Source organism: Epinephelus lanceolatus, chromosome 6, assembly GCF_041903045.1.
Source record: "Epinephelus lanceolatus isolate andai-2023 chromosome 6, ASM4190304v1, whole genome shotgun sequence".
NCBI lineage: Eukaryota > Metazoa > Chordata > Actinopteri > Perciformes > Serranidae > Epinephelus > Epinephelus lanceolatus.
In genome coordinates this window covers 8,192,800-8,216,617 of record NC_135739.1, presented here as the reverse complement: position 1 = coordinate 8,216,617, position 23,818 = coordinate 8,192,800, and the positions used below count along the sequence as shown (strand labels likewise).

Sequence of the window (23,818 nt, the reverse complement as noted above, 5' to 3'; positions counted from 1 at the left end):
TAAAACTTACAAAACCAGTCACAACTCAGCCCTGAGCAGAGTGACCGTCCTCTATTGACCAATCAGACTGCAGTGTTCGCAGCTCCACCTTTTAGTACCAGATCTGTGTGCTAGGTACCCCAACAGAGGGGGGACCAAACATGGGGACGGTACAGAATGGTTCCATTGGTACCATCCACAACTTTTCACAGTGGAAACAGAAAAAAGTGTACCGAACTGAACCGTACCGTACTGCTTGGTGGAAACAGGGCTTAAACTTCCCGTCGCTAAAGCCAAATGAGTGACTGCTGATGCTGCTGCAGCACCAGTGTACTCTGTCATGATTTTCCCCAAGAAAAAAAAATCGGGGTCCTGAAAAAAGAAAAGAAAGAAAGGAAAGGGAAAGAACGCAAACTCACTTTTAAAAAGGTGCGTGAGAGAGACATGGATCAAGAGAGGAACAGAGGGCAGCCTAGAGATACTGCCTATGCATAGGGCCCAGAATTTGGTTCTATACCCCTGGAGGGTGGATGGCATGACACCTAGACAATACTCCTGCCAAGCTGTAGACCACTGTTTGAAACCAACAAACAGCAAACCTGTTGTGACTCAACGAGATTTTTAGCCACCAAATGTGGGTGTACTTTAGTGACCAACCCATCACTGTGTTACTGGGGATAGTGCCATGGACAGTGTTTCCTTTTAACCAAGACCTTGCTGCATGTCAGTCCAGGAGTGCTGGAACCAAAAGCAGGTGTTTTAAGCCAAAATGTGATCTTTTCGTAATCATAGAGTGTTTTTGTGTGCCTAAACATCGCCACAATAACCACAGTTTTTCTGCAGCAAAAAAAAAACAACATAAAGTTTCAACATATCTGCTACATAATGATGTACAAATGTAACGTATCCGTGGTTTGTAGGAATGTACAACACCAACATTTGTTCTGGTGACTGAGTTGCGCCACTGAAAAGAAAGAGGGCCAACTCAGGATCATTTTTCAAATCACACAATTCTCTCCATCTGTTGAATGAACAGCTGAGGTTGAATTGAGTTTCTGCCCGTGCTCTATCTGTAGCATTTTCTTTGGTCGATTCTTGTCTTCTCTTTGCTGCTCCTGCCCCAGTATCGGCCATAACCACAAAGTAAAACATCAAAAGTAAAATTATCTGAAGAAAAATCTCCTTCTGCTCCTTAATCTGCAGTTAGAACTCCAAAACACTAGTCGTGGTGCTGTAAAGTTTAGTTGTTTCAAAACACACATTAAACACACATTAATCACACATTAAACATGGCTTTATAGAGACAGTTTCAAACACAAGTACACAAATCAGCTTCACTATAACTCACAGCATTCAGAGACAAACACTTGTCTTTATCTGGACACATTTTATCCACAAATACAACATGCTAACGTTATTAGCACAAGCCTATGGCATTTTACATTGTATAAATTAGCCTAGTGGCTAGAGGACTTTTCCTCAACTCATATGAAGCCAGGGACAACAGCAACATTTAACAAAGGTAACGTTACAAAATTGCTGCCAAACCTTGCCTGGGAAAATGTAAACATAGACTCTTCTGGTCTTCGTGCTGTAAATCATTTTGTAGGGAATCTGAGCCGCATACAGGCATTAAGAATAATTATTTTGAAATCACCAACTTCTTGTTTTCTGATGTAGGCCATACAGAGGCATCAGCATTTAACTGTTTCATAATCTGTTAAAGCCTCCTTACAGTTGCTCTAATTAGCATTGTTATTGACACCTTTACCTGCTGTGACAGGTTCGAATCTGTCTGCAGCTACAAGTGCTGGCGTTATGCAAGTTTCTGGATCCAGTTCGACTTGTTGTGGAACTTTAATGCGTATAAAATAGATGTTGATATTCAGTAATATAAGGCATCAGTACAGAAACACCGGACCCACTAAACATTCGCTCTCTGCACTGCTCTAAGCAGTAAACATTCTTGTTGTGGAGCTCTAAAACAATGTTAGAGAGGATTTTCAGCGTAAAGGAGCTTCTTATTGTGAAAAGCTGTTATTTCTCCCACTCAAGGCTCTGGCTCTACAGAAATCTCACTGGATCACAGCTAATGAACTCTGGCATTAACTGCATGAGCTGGCCTCAAGTTCTGAGTGAAGAGAGATGTACTCAGGCTCTGAGTACAAAAACATCACATGATCTCTTATTTATTTAGAGATGATTGGTGCTCGGTTAAAGAGGTGTTATGCTGTGTGTTCTTGTGGTTGATCATTTTCATGTTCTATAATATAAGTGCTTTTCTTTATCTCATTACTCAGAGTGGATGTTCTGTTGAGACTACCAAACTAGAAAAGTGCACTCAGTAGCTAGAGTGCACATCGCCGCCATGAGCTGATTGTGGTCATAAAACAAAGCCACAAATCTTTGATCCATATTGTTCATAACTGGGATTTTAATGGTAAAGCAGTGTCATCTGGAGAAAAAGTCAGGCTCAACTTTGGCGCAACAAAACTAAGTCCAGTTGCGTTCGATTCAATTGCCTTGAGATACTTTAACATTCCATGCATCTATCCATTTACATCCGCTTATCTGGAGCTGGATCGCGAGGGCAGCAGGCCAAGCAAAGCACCCCAGACGTCCCTTTCCCCAACAGTGCTTTCAAGCTCCTCCTGGGGGACCCCAAGGCGTTCCCAGGCCAGATGAGATGTAATCCCTCCACCGTTATCTGGGTCTGCCCTGCAGACTCCTACCAGTGGGACGTGCCTGGAACACCTCTTACAGGAGGCGCCCAGGAGGATCCTCAGATCCCCCAAACACCTCAGTGGACCCCTTTTGACACGAAGGAGCAGCGGCTCTACTCCTAGCTCCTCACCCTATCTCTAAGGCTGAGCCCTGCCACGCCTTTTCACTTGAATGTTTGTCACTGGTTTTTGGTCTGTATGCCATTACAGACGTCCAACAGGTGATTATATTTTTTTATTTGGTTCCATAAAATCAGTGTTTTAGGATCTATTTAAATTTTAATAGTCTGGGCATCTCATGTTCAAAACAGTAGCAGCTCTTCATCAGAGGTTAAATCCTTTTTTTTTCTCTGGGGCTTTGTTGCCATAAATGTAAACTTAGCCCTTGATTATATGGTGGATAACTGCAGATTCCAGAAGTGATTGCAGTAAGGAGACTTTTCTAGCTCTGTGACTCCTCCTTGAGCTCTAATTACAGTCGGTGTGAATATTGTGTTGAAAGGACCGTTTTTCATCCAGCTGTAATGAAACGTGTTGGAGGGAGGAGAGAATATAGCGGGACAATATATCCCCCCTCGTCTTCTCCAGCTCAGGACGGAGGCTTCCACCACAGGGACAGCAGGTCTCTGAGGGCGGGAGGCCTCTGCAGGCGTGTGGCTCGCCACCGTCCACTGGCTCAGGGGACAGCTGTGTCACGCTGTGGCGTTTGGCCCCATGCCCCAGGACAGCAGTTGCCATAAACAAACAGTGCTGAAAGCTACTGGCCCAGTCCCCAGCTCTTTTCAAGACGGTGCAGCAAGCCGGCTGACCTTCGCCCAGCTCACTCCATTAAGTTCGAATAGATTTTAACAGCACTTTAGAGGGTTGAGCTGGTAAAGAAATGCAGCTCGTCCTGTTCCAAACAAGTGGAATGAAAAGGAAGACAAAGTGGCTGCAAGGCACTTTATTTTTCCACATTGGTTCTGTTACCTTTAACTCATGTGCTGTTAGATGTGCTGGGGGAAAAAAACACTTTTCATACTTGGAGAGATCACAGGAAGAATTTACCTCTTCATAAAGTTGGCTGATGAGGCTGGAAAATTGGAGAACATCTCAATGTCCATTTGCTTTTACTGGAACCTTTAACCACATTACATGATCTTACTCAGCAAATAGTTTTCTCAGTTGTCATGAAAAAATATCTTTTAGGCTCAGCAGCTGTTATGATTTCATTCGTATCAATTTTAGAGCTTCTCATCTACATTGGCCTCAAAGTGAAGCATGAATGCTCACACTGTACAATATGGTTGAAAGCTCTACATAAAAGTTGGAATTTCACACTACTTTCTCCAAGATCAAAAAGCACATGCCTCATTGTAGACATATATTTGTTTTAGTTTAATTAACCATATTTTCAAGTTCCTTATTGCCAAAAGTTACATGAGAAGATCATGGGAAGATATCACTCTCATATCTGTCTGTTGAATATATAAAGTTGGAGCCAGGAGATGGGTTAGGTTAGCTTAGCTGAGCATAAAGGCTGAAAGCAGTGGGAAACTTAGCTCCATCCAAAAGTAAAACAATCTACCCAGGCCAAGAAATAGTCCTGCACATAAAACTGCATCTAGTTGTTTTTACACTTTGTATTTTATATCCTACAGATTAAAAAAAAAAAGGTTTAAGTTCCCACGAACGTGTCGAACATGTCGCAGATATTGAGTGGAGTTTACAGTCGCCAGTAAAGCTGAATGTTTGTCCCCGCCAAACTTCAGATTGACAGTAGCTAGTAGCTGAACAGCCATGAAGACACCCCATTCTCTGTTGTTGATGAATTCTCGCCACCACCGCCACCATTGCCTGTGCCTGTGGATTCAAACTGGTCTCACTCCGAAGTCGAAATCCAGCACACGGGCAGTGATTTTTGGCATCAGACACTGACAAAAAAAATCTGTCCTTTCACGCCAGCATGATACGCGGCTGGTCGCTGTTATTGTTTAACGGCATCCGGCAGCATCAGGGGAAATGTTGTGAGACAACAACAAAAGTTAAAGCAGGGAAAGTCTGAGTGGGGCAGGTGGGAGGGGGGGTGTATGGGTCCAGCAACCATCGACTTTCACCTGGGAGGCCGGTGTTTGCTTTTGTAAGATTATAAAGCCAATCACTGTTCTTTTTTCTAAACCTATCCATGGGCATTTGTTGGCAAAAAGTAATCACGTGCGTTAGTTGCTGAAGGAAATAAGATGTCAATTCAGTGTTGTACCGATGTAGTGCTTTCATTTTGAAAGAGACTGTATGTAAACAGTAAATTTCCTGTGAAAACTGAAGTGTATCTTGAAAGAAGACAATGCATGTAACAGGCAAAACTTGACATGGCGTCCCAGAATGTCAACAACCAACACACCCAGGGTACCTTGCACGTCGTATCTGGACGTGGAAGGTCAATGGCCAAACGTATATATCTGACGAGGTCAGAATTTGAATGTGTCGACGGATTTTACAGATGCATGAGACGAGTATCAAATGGAGGAAAAGCCACACATGTTCAAGCCGAGATTCAGAGAATGCAGTATTGCTGGTGATGGGGTTGATGTATCCTGATAGTGCTGTCGTTTTGTGTGCATTTCACATTGAACACAAAATGAGTTATGGCCTAGCCTGGAAATCCAGACTCAAATCTAGATTTTGAGTCTAGCCCTCACCGATACACCTTTCCTGCCCAAGGGGCGGCACAAACTGGGCATTTCAAATGCCACCGCACGCAATTGGATAGCACGATGGCCAATCAGAGCAAAAAACAAGGTGACGTATTCATTGCAGTAAGCCCCATTTGTTTGCCGAACAGTGGGGCTAACTGATAGATTATGCTTTTGCTGTATCCCGTCAGCAAAACAGCAAAAATGTCCTTCCTGGAGATGAAGGCTTCTAGGGCAGTCTTCTGTTCCTCTCTCAAGGAAAAAGATAAGCGTAGTTGGCTTAGCGTTTCTTCCAAAACTAAATTGAATGGACGCGGTCCTTTGGCAGCTGCCATCTTGGCTGTTTACTTTTCGACTCCTACGGCGCAGTGCTGTCCTCATCATGTTACGCCCGCCCAGAGCCTGCCTCTGTCAGATAGACTGATCTGATTGGTCTGATTGGCGATTCAGTGGGCTCTGCCCGTCGGGGCCAGATCCCCCTGCAGTGCAAATTAGAATTTGCTAGGGGCGGGGCATCTGGATTTCCAGGTTAGTTATGGTCCAGAGTGAATCATTTAGATACTGAGACACTGGTGTATAGGTGATGATTAGCGTAAGAGATATGGGATAAAAAAGTTTTTTTTTTAAAAATCCTGTCACCCAAAATACGATAATGGTGTTGGTCTTCTCTTCTAACTCTCAGCAAAAACCTGAATAAGTCAAACCATTCCTTTGATTTTTTTAACACTGTAAGTTTCTTATCATGTGAGCAATAACTGGGTCACTGCTGATGTGGTAATCCCTAATGTCAGACCCTTCCAGCAGTGTGTTATGGCAATATGAAGCAGTGTTGAGTTTGCCTTCAGCCAAGTTAAGCCCAAAAGAGCTGTTGATATCGTCATGGCTGACTTCATCCACTCTGTGTTTTTGGAAGGCTTACACTCTCACGTAGCGAGATTATCCTTCCTCCCGCAACCTTTTCCCTCCACGAGTTCATCCTGTTGTTTTCAGTGACTTCAATGCTCATAAGATTTCAATTAATATATTTAATGTAAAACATCATATACTCTGTTATGAGATCTAAACTGAGTTTTTTTGGCATTGTGTTAAAAAACGAACAACCAGATCTTTATATTAAATAAATGACTTTACAAAGTAATCCAAAGAAGGGGATGGTTTTAATCCCATTTTCACACAGTACAGTTACATGAGTGCTAGTACAGTATTGCCAAAGAGAACAAGACACTTTAATAAAGGAGAGATTTGAAGTCAATTGAAAGCAGGTGGGACACTTCCATCGCACACAAAGCTCATAACGCCAGTGATTCTGAAAGAGCTTCGCATTACTTGCAACACACACACACAACTGTTACCTCCAAGACAATATGCCAATCAGTCACACCTAACACTCACTGAATGCTTTTATGACCGTGAAAATCATCCAACTAAAGCCATTTTGTTTGGCCATCGCTGTCATGTGACCTCAGACTAAGAGGTCCTGGAGCCGAGCCTGATGCAGTGTTTTCCACCACTGTGACCGCAGCATCAAGTAATTGACTTTGTTTTGGAAAACCACTTTCACATGATGCCAAATGACTTCCAGTTCCTCCAGTAACTAAATGAAAACACTTAAGCTTTCCACAGTATCCAGTGGAGCCCAAATCCCCTGCAGACCCTCTGTGTTGATGCTTAGTATATCAATATTCACCTTTATATGAGCAGTCATTTTTGCATGCTAGACTAAGAAACAGTGATTATACAGGCAGATATCAAACACCTGGGGTTGATCCATTTATCAGAATACATGAATGAAAGTGTTGTGTATAATGTCAGTATTATGTGTTTGTTTAAATGCAGAGTAAATATGTCGTTAACAGTGTTTATGGAAAAGAAAATAATGCTGCTGACAAGTTTATAAATTTTCAAATTCACAGTCAAAGTCTGTCATTCTGCACAGGATGTACTTCCACTGCCGATCTCTGAAACAAAGAACAAGACAAAGTCCTGTCAGTTCAGTGACCATAAATTACCAGACTTTATTGTTTCTTCAGTTTTTTGTTTGTTCTGCCAATAAGTTCTGGTCCCATATGGAGGTCGTTCCTTCCAGTTCAGCCTTGAGAGGATTTCAACAATTTTTGGACGGACCATAGATCCAAAGTGCTGCCTCGTGGGATCAGAAGTTATTGGGAAATAAACAGATGTTGTGAGCAAACCTGAGCACTCCACTGAAGGTGGTCTGGGCACCTCGGACGAAGTAGCCATAGCTGGGAACCACCATCTCTGCCTCTTCTCTGAAGTATTCAGGGATGTCATTGGTTTTCCTGTGGAAGGCAACAGAAGTGTGTGTAATGTTTTGGCATGTCAAGTATTAAAGTACTGACCTTTTAAAGCAGTGGTTCCCAACTGGTGGATTGCGGGTCATTCCAAGTGACTTGCAAACATGTCAAGTTTGTAAAAAAACACACCTTATTTTTAAATACAGTGAATTTCCAGCACAAAGGCTTTATTAATTAGTGCTGTTTTCTGCTGTAGACTGAGTGACTAACAGATTACTTGACAGAGACGGCAAACTAGCTGAAGAAAATGGCCAAACGCAAGTATGATGCTGAATGTATTAAACTGTGTGGACCTCAAACTAATGACTGAAGAGAAATCTGGGCCAGTTGGGAACCACTGTTTTAAAGAGTCGATTGTCATTTTGGGAATACACTTATGTGCTTTCTTGCCATGATTTTAGTAGGAAGATCAATACCAATTTCATGTTTATACGGTAAAATGAAGCTATACGGTCAGGTGATGGTTAACTTAACACAAGGAATGAATGTAGGGGCAAATAGTGAGCCTGGCTCCGTCCATAAGTGGGAAAAAATGTCTACCAGCACCTCTAACGCTGGCTCCCTCTAGAGGACAATCGGGCACATTTTAGGTACGCGCATTGACCCTGCGCTAAGTCCCGTCCCCAGATAAAGACTGGCCAATCATAGCGTAGCACCGGGCTTCATTTTCAGGCTGGTTTTGTGGATTTGGAGCTAAATGTTGCTCCTGGGGCACGTCGTGTATTAATGATAGTCGTTACCTGGAGAGGTTGGAAAAAGATATACGTTTCTTCCCTGTTCCAAAACCAGAATCAAACCCTGAAAAGTGTAGGGTTAGCTAGCTAGCTACTGAAGATATAGCCTACTGAATGTATACACATGCCATTGTTTGACTTCACCAGGAGATCCCTAGCCTGGATACTGGAAATCCAGACCCAAATCTAGAAAGATTTAGGGTAAAATGGCCCAACTCGAGGGGCGGCACCAAGCACGCATTTGTAAATATCACTGCACGCAATTGGATAACACTACGACCAATGAGAACAATACATGTGCTGAGGTATACGCGTAGCTGCCAGCGGAGCTAACTGGTAGATTAGACTCTTGCCGTATCCGGTCAGCAAAACAGCAAAAACGTCCTTCTTGCAAAGAAAAGATTCAAGCGCTGTCTTCTGTTCCTCTTTTAGAGAAAAAGCCAAGTCTAACTCGTTCACTGTAGCGGCCAAAGCCTCTGGCCCGCCTATATCAGATACACCAATGTGATTGGTGCAGCTCGGTTTCATGGGCATAGGTAATGAGCATCATTACTGATTGCCAGAGTGACTCGCTGAGCAAATTCAAATTGTGCTCTCACAAGAACTCTGGATTTCCAGGGTAGGAGATCCCTGCTCGTCTGACCTGACTCTGGAGATGGTCCATCTCAGGCACAACTCGGCACATTAAAACTGGTAATGGAAACACTGTCATGGTTGGGCTCAGCACAGCAAGAAGTGCCAATGGAAAAGCCAGAAAAGTGGTATCAATCTTCCAATCTAACTCTTGACAAGAAAGGGAATAAGCATATTTTCCAAAATCATAAATCTTAAAGTATATTCCTTTATCATGACCCTGTGAGCATGTACGTACATGCAGGAGTAGGGGCAGCGGCGTTTGTAATAGCAGCAGTAGAACTGCCATTCCCGGTCAAGGACAGATTCAAAGTACTTGCTCTGTACGCCTGCTACCAGGCCGTTACGAGTGCATGTTGAAGTCCTGCAAAGACAAAAGAGAGTCATTCAGTTATCAATAAAACTATTTTAATTTATGACATTGAAAGACGAAGAAGAAGAAGATCTAAAATGACCTCTTGCTTTTAAATCATTGTTTTCTCTGCTATCAAATATACAATTATTTCTTGAGAGATAAAACACTGAAAAACATTTCAGACCCAAAAAATCTACTTATTTTGAAGTAAATACTGGTTTGTTTGCACTTTGTTCATGGCCCCTACACTTTGCTGTCGCCACAACACATCCAAGAATACCAGGTCCAAGCAGCAGGAGCTGCTGCACAATGTGTGGATGTTTGTCATGGCAACATGGGCACAGCCATCAGCCATTCAGCCAGTGGGGGTGGTTTCCCTGCAGGGTAATGTCCTCACTGGTGTAATTCAAGCAGACAGCTATGTTAAAGAGGCAGGCGTGGCAGTGATAGAGTTCACAGTGTTTGTCTTTGAATCAGTGAGCTGGGTGCAGTCGAGCTGAAGTGGAAATCAATCAGAAGAGCACAAATGAAAAAATGCTCTCCGACCAAGAACAAGTAATCTGAAGCAGATACAGTTGAGTCAGCGGACTGTTTAGTATGATTCAAGCTGCTGTTTACACGGAGACGTCAGGTTACAATTGTCCCACTGTACAGGTTTTCCCAACTTTTATCCAAGTCCTTTAATCGGATCAACCTTTGTGTGCAGTTTGTGGAACATGTTTGTGTGGATATTCTTCTGTTTTTACTATCTAGTTTTTGTGAATGACATGTTGCAAAAGTCCCGCAGTAAGCTGAAACATGTGGCCCATAAAATGCAATGTGATGTCTCTGAAGAGCCACTGACACAGCCTGTTGGACAGATCTTGTTTAGATTCACTGGAGGAAGTCATGTTCCCAGGATCTGTCAGTGGAGAACACATATTGATGTTCTGGACTGAGACGGTGATTCATGCAGCACCGGGAGGACCTGGCTTTGTTCCTCTGAATGAGAAAACAGTTGACAAAATTCAACTTTTTATGAGAGTAACAAAGAGATAAACAAGTGGAAGGTTTTTAGGCATTCTCTTATATAAAGCATTACATTAACTCCACTGCTTATCCTTTATAAATGTGTATTACTTTGCTTTTTGTATGCACACGTGGAGAAATATGTTCCACAGTTGGGATTACTCATGCAGTTTAGAATGAGCGGGAAATATCTGACGTCATTTAATTCTTCCCAGGTTACACCATTATTAAATCAAATTTTATAAAGTGTTCAATGGACCATTTTCCATGTTACTTCTCCTCACTCTAGTGAGTAGTAGCAACTAGTGGCCAATCTGTTTGAATTCAGTGATGTGATATGTTCACCTACTGCGCAGTCATGTTATAACAAGGCTAAAGGCTTTTACACACCAAGTCCATATTTTTCATCCAAAATTGTTGCACGTTGGGGCACCCAGTAGTTCAGTGGTTAGAGCAGGCGTCCCATGTACAAAGGCAATGTCTTTGCCATAGCAGACGTGTGTTTGATTCCAGCCTGCAGCATTTTGCTGCATGTCATCCCCTTTTCATACAAAGGCATTTTTTGCATTCATGAAAAGACTTAAGAGAGTTGTTTGACCAAGAAGCAGTGAAGAAAATGTGGCGTGACGGGACACGAACATCAGCAACAAGAGAGAGAAACAGGCAGAGGTGGACAACGGGCCAGCAAATAAAAGAAGTTGAAATGGAGGCAAGCGAAGGTAACATTAGCCTATCCGGAAATGCACAACAGCAATGATGATGACAATGAGTGCAATTCAATAGCCTCACAGCACCATTTTATAACTCAGGTAGCCGCGGTGCCAAATTCAAGACATGGGCAGTGAGTGGCAACAGCGAAGAGAAGCAAATGTTAGGCTTTCCATTAGGGCTGCAACGATTAGTCGACTAATCGATGACTAATCGACTATTAAAATAATCGGTGACTATTTTAGTAGTCGACTAATCGGTTTGAGTTTTCACAGAAAAGTACTATAAAAGTACCCCAAAATACTCTTATTGCAGCTTCTTACGTTCAAATATTGGCAGCTTTACACACTCACCCATGACGGTGAACTAAAACCCTTTGGTGTGAGTACGAAACAAGACATTAGATGACATAATTTTGGGGTTTGGGAGAGACAGACCGACATTTCTCAACATTTTAACAAATTTTTTGATAAAATGATTAGTCAACAAATCGAAGAAATAATCATTCATTGTGCAAGATGTGTGTGCATAATGATTTTTATCGGATGACAGATTATGAAATAAAACCCAGCCTGCTCTCATTCCCAGGTTGTCAAATACCAACCAAATATCGACACCAAAGGCACCCTTAATGTCTTCATTTTATTAATGTCTTTACGGCTGACTCCAATGTAAATCCATCCGTGGTGATATTCTACGCTGAGAACAAGTGACATAGTATAAAGCACAAGAGAGCCCACATAGGGTGGGAGGGAGCTGTGGTGGATGCAAACAAATCCGGAATTTCACCCAGGGGACCAAAATTCACGTCCTACGTGAAATTAGAAGTAAATGTTTTAACATAACATTACGCAATTTACGTACGGTTGTCACACACTGATGTCAGTCATAATGTATTTATGTCACAAACATACTTATTTTAACCCAAAACATGTTTTTTGCCTAACCTGCAAAGTAGTTTTGTTGACCAAACCTAACAGCGACTGGTTTAGAACATTAACCACGTTACAATGTGTTTCTGTGCGTCACATAGGTGCGCCAGAGGGTGTTTTTGCGTCACTATCAGACGCTGAGAGGTGTGACAAAGCGTCAATATTTGTACAACCTGGGAGTGAGAACGAGTTGAAAAAAAAAAATGCACATGAAAATATGACCTTGGTGTGCAAAGGCCTAAGAAGAGCCGATGCAACCTGGTCTCTAAACAACCATAGACATTCTCTGGATGCAGCTGCATCTGTCTTTAAACGAGGACTGGAGGTCTTCCATTCCAACAACACGGGTGGTTTTGTTCATACAACAGTTTCAGCATCAAACTCCACACAGTTCTCATATGGGCCTTCGTCGTCTGCCAATAGTGGCCTTTAACAACCTGTGTTGCTGGTCAGAGTTTGTCCCTAAGAAGACATGACGCAACGTAACTCAGTAATTCAGGCAAGATTCTTTAAATCTTTGATCTGGTTCCTCTTGTTAATTGGAACAATGTTAGACAAGTGGGCCAAAGATGTGCCTATATGACGTGGCTTTCACATGGATCTGTTCGTAATATATGTCCCTCTGAATTGCTTTTCTGGACCTGAACGAACGAATGAATAAACATGTTCACAGCTGCCGTGCAGAGTTAAAGAGAGGCTGTAGGAAACTGCTCAAAGCAAGTTTACCACACTTACTGTACACATGTAGTCTGACTCAGATGTTGATCCTCTTTCAGTGCATTTCTGAATTTGTGTATATTATTCTGCATCATTTATTTATGCTGCTGCTGTTTATATCCCTGTTGGCTCAGGCACTCAGTGTAATGGTGTTTGCATGATCATAAACAGGAGAAAAACCTGCTGTTCATCAGAGTGCATTCTCTGTGCCACAGAGCAGCCATCCTACCAAGAAAACTAGTTAATTAAACTTGTCCATCAGTCCTACTAACATTGTATTTAAAGTTTTAAAACACTCTAAATATATAACAATAAGCAACATAGCTGTAAAAGTCAAAGAAAGTAGATAGTTTTAAGTAAATAAATCAGAGAACTCACCATTCCATCCCAGCACGGCTGATGTCGTCCCACCAGCAGTCAGTGGGCTCCCCCAGACCCTCAGGTGTGGGCTGGCATTCAAACGACCACAAGCGGTCCATGCCGTCCGCCTCGCTATAGTAGCTCCTGGTAGCCACCAGGACCTCTCCGTGGGGACACTGGAAGTTAAAGCTCTGGCGGTAGCCATTGACCCAGCCCATGTCATGGTGGTCTTGAGACTGAGCTGCCACTGTGGCCAGCAGACACGACGCCAACACTACCAGAGCAGGATTCATGTTGAAGAAATCAGTCCGTCTGCTGCGTTCCCTCACAGCTGCCCGACTTTAAACTCCTCCAAGTTTCCAACTTTTGTTGTCCAGATGTTTTGTAACCAGGAGTGATGTGTAATCTGCTGCTCATGGGACAAATCCAAAAGTGGACCTCGCTTAGCGTTTTAAGGTAGACTCTGAGACACAGTGTTAACAAAGTCTCACCGTGGGAAAGGGTTTACCTTAAAACACAGCACTTTCACATAACATGCAATTTAAAAAACTGTCGGCACGTTTGAACCATCTAATTACTCAGGCTGCAGAGTGTTCATGGTTTTTTTTATGTAATCTGTACTTAGGGAAAATAAACAGTTTTATTTTTATCATAAAAATCACCACATTTATTTCACCAAAAAGACATAAATAAACATTATTTTGTGACAGTTTTGCAACATACATTAAAATGCTGAATGATTCTGACAGAATTGAAAATCATAATTTTATTGAGCAATGCATCAGTAACATAAACTGCATGAAATAATAAATGTAGCCACAATGACTGGTTTGTGTCGTCCCATTTTGGAGCCTGATGTTTGGCATTTTGACTGTTGCCATCTTTGACTTTTGGAGCCAGAAGAAACCATATTTGTATGAGAGGGTGGAGATAACCCTAACGTTAGCTGCTAGCTTGGTTAGCATGGCACATTTGGGGCAGCAGTAGCTCAGTCAATAGGGACTTGGGTTGGGAACGGGAGGGTTGCCAGTTTAAGTCCCCATCAGGACTGAATATGGAGCATGGACTGGTAGCTGGAGAGGTGCCAGCTCCATTTAATGCATGTATAGGTCCAGTTTGTGCATGTGTGTATTTTAGGCCTGTGTGTATATGACAACAGAGTGAAAAAAAAATTGAATTTCCCCTCTGAGATTAATAAATAGTATCTTGTTTTTCTTTCTTTACAGCTATGGTGAACAGCCATAGTGCTACTGCTAATGCTAATTTTCTGTAGCAAAAAACAGGCATAAAACCATAAAAACAAAATGTACCTATGATAGAAATTGTATACCTGACTTTTTAAAGGGTCTTTTAGTACAACCAACCACTGAACAATAACTTAGCTTAACTTTCATAAACTGAAAACACTGAAATAGTAATATCACTGGTGCTCTGGGGTTGCACCATGGTTATGTTCCATTATCAATATTGTCGCCATGGTATTGGCTTGTTAATGAACGGCACCCATCTGTTACTCAGGCAGCCGCAACCTTAATTATATGTAACTTTAAGCCTTGATAAAATGTAAACAGGTGAATTGTTATTTCTGCTGTAAAGTTGGGCATTTTAACATGGGGGTCTGCGGACACTGACTCACCTTTGGAGCCAGCCTCAAGTGGCCGTTAGAGGAAGTGCAGTTTTTGGCATTTCTGTATTGGCTTAATTTTTCAGCCTCGGTGGTTGCCGTTTGGCTCATATCAACTGTGTGATAATAAGTAGGGAGGGAATGTGTCTTTATTCAGGAGATTTTTTACAGACATAAAAATAATAATCAGATCTTAATAAAGTGGAAAAGCAACAGCCAGAACATAAAGGAGTTTATCAAACATGATGCAAGGAAACACCAAAATAAAATTAAATATTTTATTTTAAAATATCTATTAATATGTTTAAATTCTCCTATGTTTAAATGCGATATCGAAAAAGGACTGGACGGTGGCCATCATCTAATATGCTCACATGTGCACCACACACTTCATATCAGGTTAGGGAAAAAGTGTTTCCTGTTGAAGGGATGAATAATGTTATGTGTATTAAGGGTTGTCATGTCCGCCTCATCAGAAACTGGGGAGGTATTAAGAGGAATATTGGATTTCTCTGTAATGCTAACTTTTTAGCACATTAGCTAACGTTAGCTTTGAAAGCAAAACAAACTGGAGTCTATTCAAGAGTCAGTCTCCTTTGTAAGATTGGCATAATGATCAACCACAAAGCTTTCCCTGACATCATCCATCCACTGAGTGAGAGCATACGGGTCGGCCAGTCTGGTCCCGTTGGTCAGTGTTTACTCATTCAGGTAACACTCGTGGTCCCAGAGGGTGAGTGACTTGACATGGTGCAGTCTGACGCTCTACACTAAAATGAGAGCCCTGTTGGTCGAAGAAACAGAGCAATATATTTCTATATAAATTTAAGAAATGGTCCAGAGCGTACTCCGGCACTCAAGTACACAATGAGTATTTCCAAACGCACCAATCTCATCTTCCTCCACTGTCTAAAACAAGCCAACAGAACTCACTAGCTAGTGCTGGCTAATGTCTGTGGAGAATTGTTTTGCCTCCAGCTAAGGCCCACCCACCACAAGACGTCATACTGTTTACCAACAGCAAATGGGTATATGTGGTCACTTCTGGCTCCAAAAATCAAAAAATGCCAAACTCAAGGCTTTAAAATGGGAGTCCACAAACCAATGGATGACGTCACAGTGGCTGCGTCCAGTATTTTATACAGTCTATGGGTGGTTGGTCAGATTTAGTGGGTACTTCTTTCCCCAACTGTCTCATGAGCCAACACCGAGCCAACTTTCACAAACACCTCTACAAGTAAGATTAAGGTGAGATGCTTCATTCGAAGAGTTTTCTAACAGTAGATTTGAGATTTGAAGAGAACAGACGTTAAGGAACAGGACTAAATGGTTGCTTTTGCAAATGTATGTCTGCTTAATTTCTTCACCACCATTGAAGCGCAGCACACAGTTGCTTCCCTGAGTTTTAATTGCGGACCTTTATTTCACGTTTGAGGATTGTCCACAGGGCCAGTTTATTTGAGGTTGGGGAGTCAGTGTTGAGAGACAGATTGGATTTGTTGGTGATAAGAAATATACAACACCAGCCATATCCCTCAACTTTGATTTGCATTTAAGCCCAGGAGAAAGATGCATTGAAGCTATATATTTTAATATCACAATAACAAAAACCTACGACAACATCTGATCTTCTATCACATCAAGATTATATCAGCTCTGCGTTAGGGTAATTGACTAAAAGGTTTATTCCACTTTGCTTTTACCAACACCACAAGATGACCATCCATTACAAACAATCATTCACATGTCTTGGAAATAAAGCTGCTCTGCACAGATAGAGATCACAAAGTGCTAACATGACGCCACACACAAATGGATCCGCGCAGAGTCACTCATCCATTTTCTTCACGGCATCACAAGATAACAGCTCTTAAATTCTCCACAGCTTCTGCTGTTCCTGTGAAACTGTGCTCTTGTAAAAGCTGACTGACAGACAAATTAGGCTCTGTTAGAAAATGAGCTCATATTATTTATGGAGCGTGGTGTTAGAACAGTTTGTGCAAGTGTTGTTTTTGGATGTGCTTACATATTTTTTTTTTTCCTAATAAAAGATGTAGTTTGACGACATTATGTGCAGAGGTCATTGGAGCTTAATGATGACATTTAGATTTTACTTTGTTCAGGAAGAATGTGTCCCACGTAACACTGAGACACACGTGATGTTACTTCATCAGCAGTGGTGATGACATGGCACTTTTTACAGTGGAGAGTGACAAAAAAACGCTGCCAGTGACTAACACAGCTGTTGGCAATGAATTTAAATGTTCTTGTAATGTAAGATGCATTATTCATAATCATTCATGATTCAAGGTTTTTTTTTAAACAATCTTGCTGAATGTGTTCAGTGAAATGCAGGGTTGCTTACACTGGAGCATATTTGTCTTTTTCTCAGTTATATGAATTCACTTTAAAGGAAACAGTTCACCCCAAAATTAAAAAAAACAAACACATTTTTTCTCTTACCTGTAGTGCTTTGATCAGTCTAGATTGGTTTGGTGTGGGTTGCTGACTCTGAGAGATGTCTGCCGTCTCTCAAATATAATGAAATTAAATGGCACTCAAACTTGTGGTACTCAAAAAAAAACAAACAAAAAAAACCAAAAATATTTGCAAAACTCAACAGCGATGTCTCTTTCTAGAAATCATGACCCGGTTACTCAAGATAATCCACAGACCTTTATGTTATGTTGTTCAGACTCTACATTCAGTGAATGTAGAGTCTGTAGGCAAACCTCGGAGATCTTGCCTCCGGAAGAAGAGTGGAAGAGCCCTGGTTTCCGGTTGTAGGCTATTTGTAGTCCGTGTGATATTGACCAATCATGTTTGAGCCGGCTGCAGTTGTTGCCAGGTTAAACGGTCCGTGTGGTGAATTAACGGGGCGGAACATAATTGGTGTCACTGCAAACTCTGAATCCATCGCAATGGTTCAGCATATTTACTTATATATAAACGGAAGTCGGAAACGGAAATTCGCCTCCTCCGCCCAAATCAAACCGGAAAGCCAGAAAATCAGGGGTCTGCCCCCAGAGGCTGTATTTGCCATCTGCCAGAAGTCAGACACCGAATACAGCCAATGGGTTCCGAGAATGCCTTTTAACTAACATCCGCTAACCATATCACTGCGCAGAAGGAAGCGTGTATCTGCTCACAGACGAGAGGCCCGTGCTCGTGACAGTGCAGGATGTAAACACAGATTAAAGTTTAGCCCCTCCAAGATTTTGCGAGCTTCTTGGGGGCGACGCTCAAGATATAGAGGCTTACCCACGCTTTCAAAAACTTGTAGACAGGTGCATAGGAGGAAAGTGTCCATAGGCAAAGAAAAAAGAAGACGGTTGTGTTACTTGCAATAAACTTTATATCGTTTTGGTCGTCAGACCTTCAATAGTCACTTTAGTTTCTCTTTTATGTCAGACATGTATTAAGGCTCATTTATGCTCCCTTTACGTATGAAAATGTATACGTCCGTTTCAAACGATGTTACCGTCACTGCCCACATACTTCCGTGCGCCCTTTACACTGGCATGGATGTTAACCAATATATCCACCAGAATGCAGCCCAGTCAAAAATTTATGACAACAACAAACTCAAAAACAAACATGGCGACTGTGGAGGAGATATTGATAGTGTACTTCTTGCATAAAAGACAAAAACAGAGGCAGCGTTGTAGGAGGCGGTGGTCGGTAAGGCTGTTAAATACATCACGACTGGAGGACGGAGAATTCTTTTCTCTAGTACTGCCGATGAGAGAAATTGAATTCTTATTTCTTCTTCGTGTCTCACTAGAGCTACGTATCGGGTAGTGACAGCAACACTGCCCCCACGGTTCCCGGTAGTACTGCTCCGTTTGGCCCGTATCTGTAAGCTTTATGGAAACGTGCAGAAATACGGACAAAATGAACGCGGAGCACGGACAGAAGGCTCCGTCCATTTCCTGAACTGTATTTAACGTTGAGCATAAATGGGCCTTTAGGGTGTTACATACCTTGACGTGTTTTGGCGGAAACTTCCACCTTCCTTAGAAGTGTTACTTGGTAGTGGTTGTGATGCGTATTTATCAGCTGATCTGTCTGATAAAGACGCATCACAATCACCAACACCCAAGGGTAAGGGTAACACCCTAATACATGTCTGATATAAAAGAACAACTAAAGTGATTATCAGGAACTGAAGACATAATGAACATCATTGAACTAGACCTTCAACACGTCTAGTTAACACAGCAGCAGTGGCTAACTCCCAACACCGAGCTGTTGAACACTCCCAACAATCTCACACCAACACCGAACCAGCCTGATTCCGTCATTTATCCTTGTGTCATTGACCTGTCGTTAACCATTGGGTAACGTTAGCCATGTGATGCTAGCAGTTAGCCCTGTCACTGTGTGTGGCTCTGTCCCAGGCACAGAGCTCCCACTCCCGCAGCAGTAGTCTCATGATAAACAGAGAGCGGAGCAAGGATGGGCTGAGCAAATTCATAAGCTGTACACAAACAACAACAACAACAAATAACATTTTACCCTGCTATTGAATTTATCAAATGTATTTTTTTGCCTCTTTCAGCACCACAAGCTGAGTGCCATCTAGTCCCATTACACTGAAGAGAAGATAGACATCTCTACAGCCGATATCTCACTCAGAAACTAGACACCTTGGTTCTTTTAAACTGTTTTCCTGCCATTAAAAACACCTAATAGAAACTGTTTGTTTGATGAATGAGGAGAGAAATCCATTTGATCACTGTGTGCCTGAGAATCTGATCCCGTGTGAGAGATCATCCTCAAAGCATCTAAAAATAAACAACAGCACATGTTCAGGAATAGTGTTCGACTTGCTGGATGAGGAGTTCCACAAAAGTCAAAATGGAGCAGAAGCGGGGGGGTATTTATAGAAACTATCGTCTATTTAAAAATCTCTATTTAGAGCAGAGATGTTGGCACTTGGAGAATGTAGGGCTTCATTCATAATACTTTGATCTGACTGTGACACACAGCCTGTACTGTGCCAAAGATCGCACAGTGAAGGCAGCCAGGCCTCTGGCTGAGGGCTGGTCCGCACAATGTCTTTAAAGTTAACCAAGATCTGAACACCACTGACATTCAGATGCTGCTGAATTTGCAAACGAAAGCTACTTTGAATAATCCACTAATCATTGTTTTAAAATAATTTAATAAGTATAGTGAACCAGTTTGAATGCAAGTCACAACTGAAATGTTTTTATTTATCTGAATGCACTCCAGTGATGAACTGGTTTTTAAAGATGACACAGTAACATCTTTGGGTCAGATGTGCACCAATAAATGCCAGTCTTTTTTTAAGACAAATATTTGGGAGCTAAAGTACACATCTGCTTTTCATTGAATCCAACACCAGCTTTCCACAGCAACACTTGCAGGACACCACGCAGTCCTTTTTTAAATATCACTATAAGTTTCCTGCGACTGATGCTGCGTGCACCATGAGTTTAGGTCTATGTGTGACATCAGTCAGCTCCAGTTATTTAAAGATAGGGTGGGGCAAAGAAACCACACTAGGGGAATTAATTGTAGATCTTTTGTTATGTCTTAAATGCTTTTCATACTCTGACAGCTCCCTCTGTAGATTCTGTCCTCTTTGGTCTCCCTCTCCAGTGTCTTCATAAACTCCAGTTGGTCCAGAATTCAGCCGCCTGTATCATTACTAGAACCCCCTCCATCGATCCTATCACTCCTGCTCTCCAGCAGACTTCCTATTAAAAATCACATCGACTTCAAGATTCTGCTTCGCACCTTTAAGCCCCTTCCTACACTATATGAACAAAGGTATTTGGCCACACCTGTTAATTATTGAATTCCAGTGTTTCTTTTTTTTTTAAAAACTTTTTATTTATGCTGTGCAGTTCATACATTCATCTTTTCACAAATAAGCATTTTGCATTTCTCTTTAACTTTGTATGAATTTAAGAGAAAAAAAAGATACAACAAATCAAATACCCAGTACTAAAAAAACAAACACACAAACAAAAGGCAAAAAAACAACTAAATATACAGTAAGTGTGCAAGCGATAAAGATATAACCATTTTATGTGTTTTTAGTACAATTTCATTTTTTCCCTCCTTCCTCCTCCTAGTTACAGGGCTCAAAAGTAATATTTTACACAGATAGCATTACTGCCATAAATTTTTAAATTAGTAGCATAGCACATCATTTAGTTGTGCAAAAAAGAAAAACAGAGAAAAAAAAACAACAACACAAAAACGAATTGGCTCAGCACCACACACACATATATATATATATATATATATATATATATATATATATATATATATATATATATATATATATATATATATTCTCCTTTCTCTTCCATCCTTTTCCTTCTTTTCTTTCCTATTATTGACAGTGAACAAAGTTTTGGTGGCAAATGCCATCAAATTAGAGAGAATCTTGAGCTCTGCGTTGACATCCAAGGCGACCATATTTCCATAAAAAGTCAGTTTTCAGCTGAATTTTAGCTGTAATCTTTTCCATAATATGGACCTCATTCACCTTTTGTTGCCATTGTTTTAAGTTGGGGGGTTGTGGCTGCAACCATAATACCGTAATAGTTTTTTGGCTATTAAAAGCAGGGTCCTCAGTAAATATGTTTTCTTTTTCCCCATTTGGAATCCTGAAGGGATGCCCAAAATAAATAACTTTGGGTCAAGTTTTATTTTTATATCCAAAATTTGCTCTATTATCCTTTTAACATCGTTCCAGTACTCCTGCAAATTTAGACAGGCCCACATTATATGTGAGAGGTCCCCTTGTTGGCCACAACCCCTCCAGCATAGTGCTGATGAAACGCCCCAGCAAGCATTTTTATGGTTTAAAAAAACGTCTAATAGCCGTCTACATGAAGACCTGATGTCTAGGCTAAATCACGGCTGAATTTGGGCTGTCAGTGAAAATTTGGTAGATGTTTAGCCTTAGCCAAAGTGTAGACGTCATCAATTATATGGCTATGTAGAGACCATGTCCAAAAAATGGAGATAAACATATTTTAATTACTGTTGACTCTCCATACGTGATTGAATATCATACCGCACGCCATCTGCAATGGCGAAAATTACATTTAATCAATTTCAAAATTAAATCGGCTAGATTTGGGTTACATGTAGCTAGACTAAATCGGAGTTAAATACAGCCAATACGTTTAAATCATGACTATTGCTTGCTGGGGCCATATTTTGCTGTTATAATTGGAGTTCTGAAATATCTGTTTTTAATCTTCCAGTGAAATTCCCTCCAATTTGGACTATTTGTTAATTTATGACCAGACAAACAAGTTTCATCCCATTCATTTTCACTAATTAGTATATTCAGTTCAATTTCCCACTTTTTTATTCTCTAAATCTTTGTTTTTAAGATCTTGTTGCAAAGCTCTGTAAAACCTTGAGATAAGTAATAAGAATTCCAGTGTTTCAATCAGACCCGTTGCCACAGGTGTTTGAAATCAAGGACCTAACTGTGCAGTCTCCATTTGCAAACATTTGTGATACAAAATGGGGCGTTCTGAAGAGTTCAGAAACATCATACTGTGGTAGGACGCCACCTTTGCAATAAGATGGTTCGTGAAATTTCATCCCTGCTGGATATTCCACGGTCAACTGTCAGTGATATTATTAGAAAGTGGAAGCATTTAGGAACAACAGCAACTCAGCCACAAAGCAGAAGACCACGTAAAATCACATTACATAACTGAAGAGCTTTGAGCTTCCACTGGCATTAATGTGAGCACAAAAAAATGGGAGGGAGCTTCGTGGAACGGGCTCCACGGCGGAGCAGTTGCATACAAGCCTCACATTACCAAGTCCAACGCCAAGTGTCAGCTGGAGTGGTATAAAGCACGCTGACACTGGACTGTGGAGCGATGGAAATGTGTTCTGTGGAGTGACGAATCACACTTTTCCGTTTGGCAGTCAGATGGGTGAGTCTGGGTTTGGCGGATGCCGGGAGGACGTTACCTGCCTTACTGCATTGTGCCAACTGTGAAGTTTGGTGGAGGAGGGATAATGGTATGAGGCTGTTTTTCAGGGTTTAGGACGATCTTAATGCTTCAGCATGCCAAGACATTTGAGACAATGCTACACTTCCAACTTAGTGGCAACAGTTTGGGGAAGGCCCTTTTCTATTCAAACATGATTTGGTTTGACATGGTTTGATGAGTTTGGCATGGCACAGAGCCCTGACCTCAACCCCTTCGAGCGCCTTTCAGATGAACTGGAACAGAGATTGCAAGCCAGGCCTTCTTGTCCAACATCAGTGCCTGACAGATGCTCTACAGAATGAATGGGCACAAATTCCCATAGAAACACTCCAAAATCTTGTTGGAAGCGTTCCAAGAAGAGTGGAAGCTGTTATAGCTTCAAAAGGGAGACAAACTCCATATTAAAGCACATCTATATGAATACAATGTCATTATAGTTCCTGTTGACCATTACACCAACAGGAACTATAATGTCATTATAGTTCCTGTTGGTGTAATGGTCAGGTGCACCTGTCTGAACTCCATATCTACACACCCTCCAGTACTCTTAGATCCTCTTCTGCAATCTAACTCACACCATCATCTGCTCACTTGACTACTATGGGTTCTAGAGCCTTCAGCCGTTCTGCCCCAGGCCTCTGGAACTCTCTCCCCAATAACATTCGCAATATTGACTCGTTTTCCACTTTCAAATCCTGTCTGAAAACACATCTTTTCAAGTTGGCATATTTGGTCTTATGACTTTATGATGATGATTTTATACCTAATATTTATGATTAGGATTTTTGTCTAATCATTTTATTAACTTATTACTGTATATTACTGGATTGTTTGACTTTATGATCTATGGATTGATTGCTGCTTGTGGTTTTTTTAACTGTCTCGTATGGCGTCCTTGAGTGCTTTGAAATGCGCCCAAAAATAAAATGGATTATTATTATCATTATAGAAGGATAAAAGCACAATGACTATGCCACTCACCAAAACACTGACTGACAAACTGGATTAGTCTCCCAGTTGGAGGGTCGGTGGTTTGATCCCTGGCTCCTGCA

The 23,818-nt window shown here is 41.4% G+C and overlaps 2 protein-coding genes across 2 annotated transcripts in view; both read right to left on the bottom strand.

Annotated features, from left to right (window-relative positions):
* Nucleotides 1-6,512: 6,512 nt before the first annotated feature.
* dpt (dermatopontin) lies at nt 6,513-13,538 on the bottom strand. Its single transcript, XM_033621331.2, has 4 exons — nt 13,155-13,538; nt 9,295-9,420; nt 7,567-7,674; nt 6,513-7,332 (listed from the first exon to the last, which is right to left on the bottom strand). The coding sequence occupies exons 1-4, from the start codon at nt 13,427-13,429 to the stop codon at nt 7,266-7,268; spliced, it is 576 nt and encodes a 191-aa protein (XP_033477222.1). The 5' UTR covers nt 13,430-13,538; the 3' UTR covers nt 6,513-7,265.
* Nucleotides 13,539-21,102: 7,564 nt separating this feature from the next.
* Nucleotides 21,103-23,818, bottom strand: part of nme7 (NME/NM23 family member 7) — an 84,562-nt gene continuing 81,846 nt past the window's right edge. The window contains exon 12 of the mRNA XM_078168569.1: nt 21,103-22,765. The gene's annotated coding sequence lies outside the window, so the exon portion shown is untranslated. The remainder of the gene's footprint in view (nt 22,766-23,818) is intronic.

Bases quoted from the DNA above. Each gene is read 5' to 3' on its own strand.
- dpt (XM_033621331.2), bottom strand. From the start codon at position 13,429: ATGAATCCTGCTCTGGTAGTGTTGGCGTCGTGTCTGCTGGCCACAGTG. The intron at 9,421-13,154 runs GTGAGTTCTCTG...TTGTCTTTGCAG, and splicing joins AGCCGTGCTGGGATGGAATG to GACTTCAACATGCACTCGTA. The intron at 7,333-7,566 runs GTTTGCTCACAA...TCTTTGTTTCAG, and splicing joins ACCTTCAGTGGAGTGCTCAG to AGATCGGCAGTGGAAGTACA.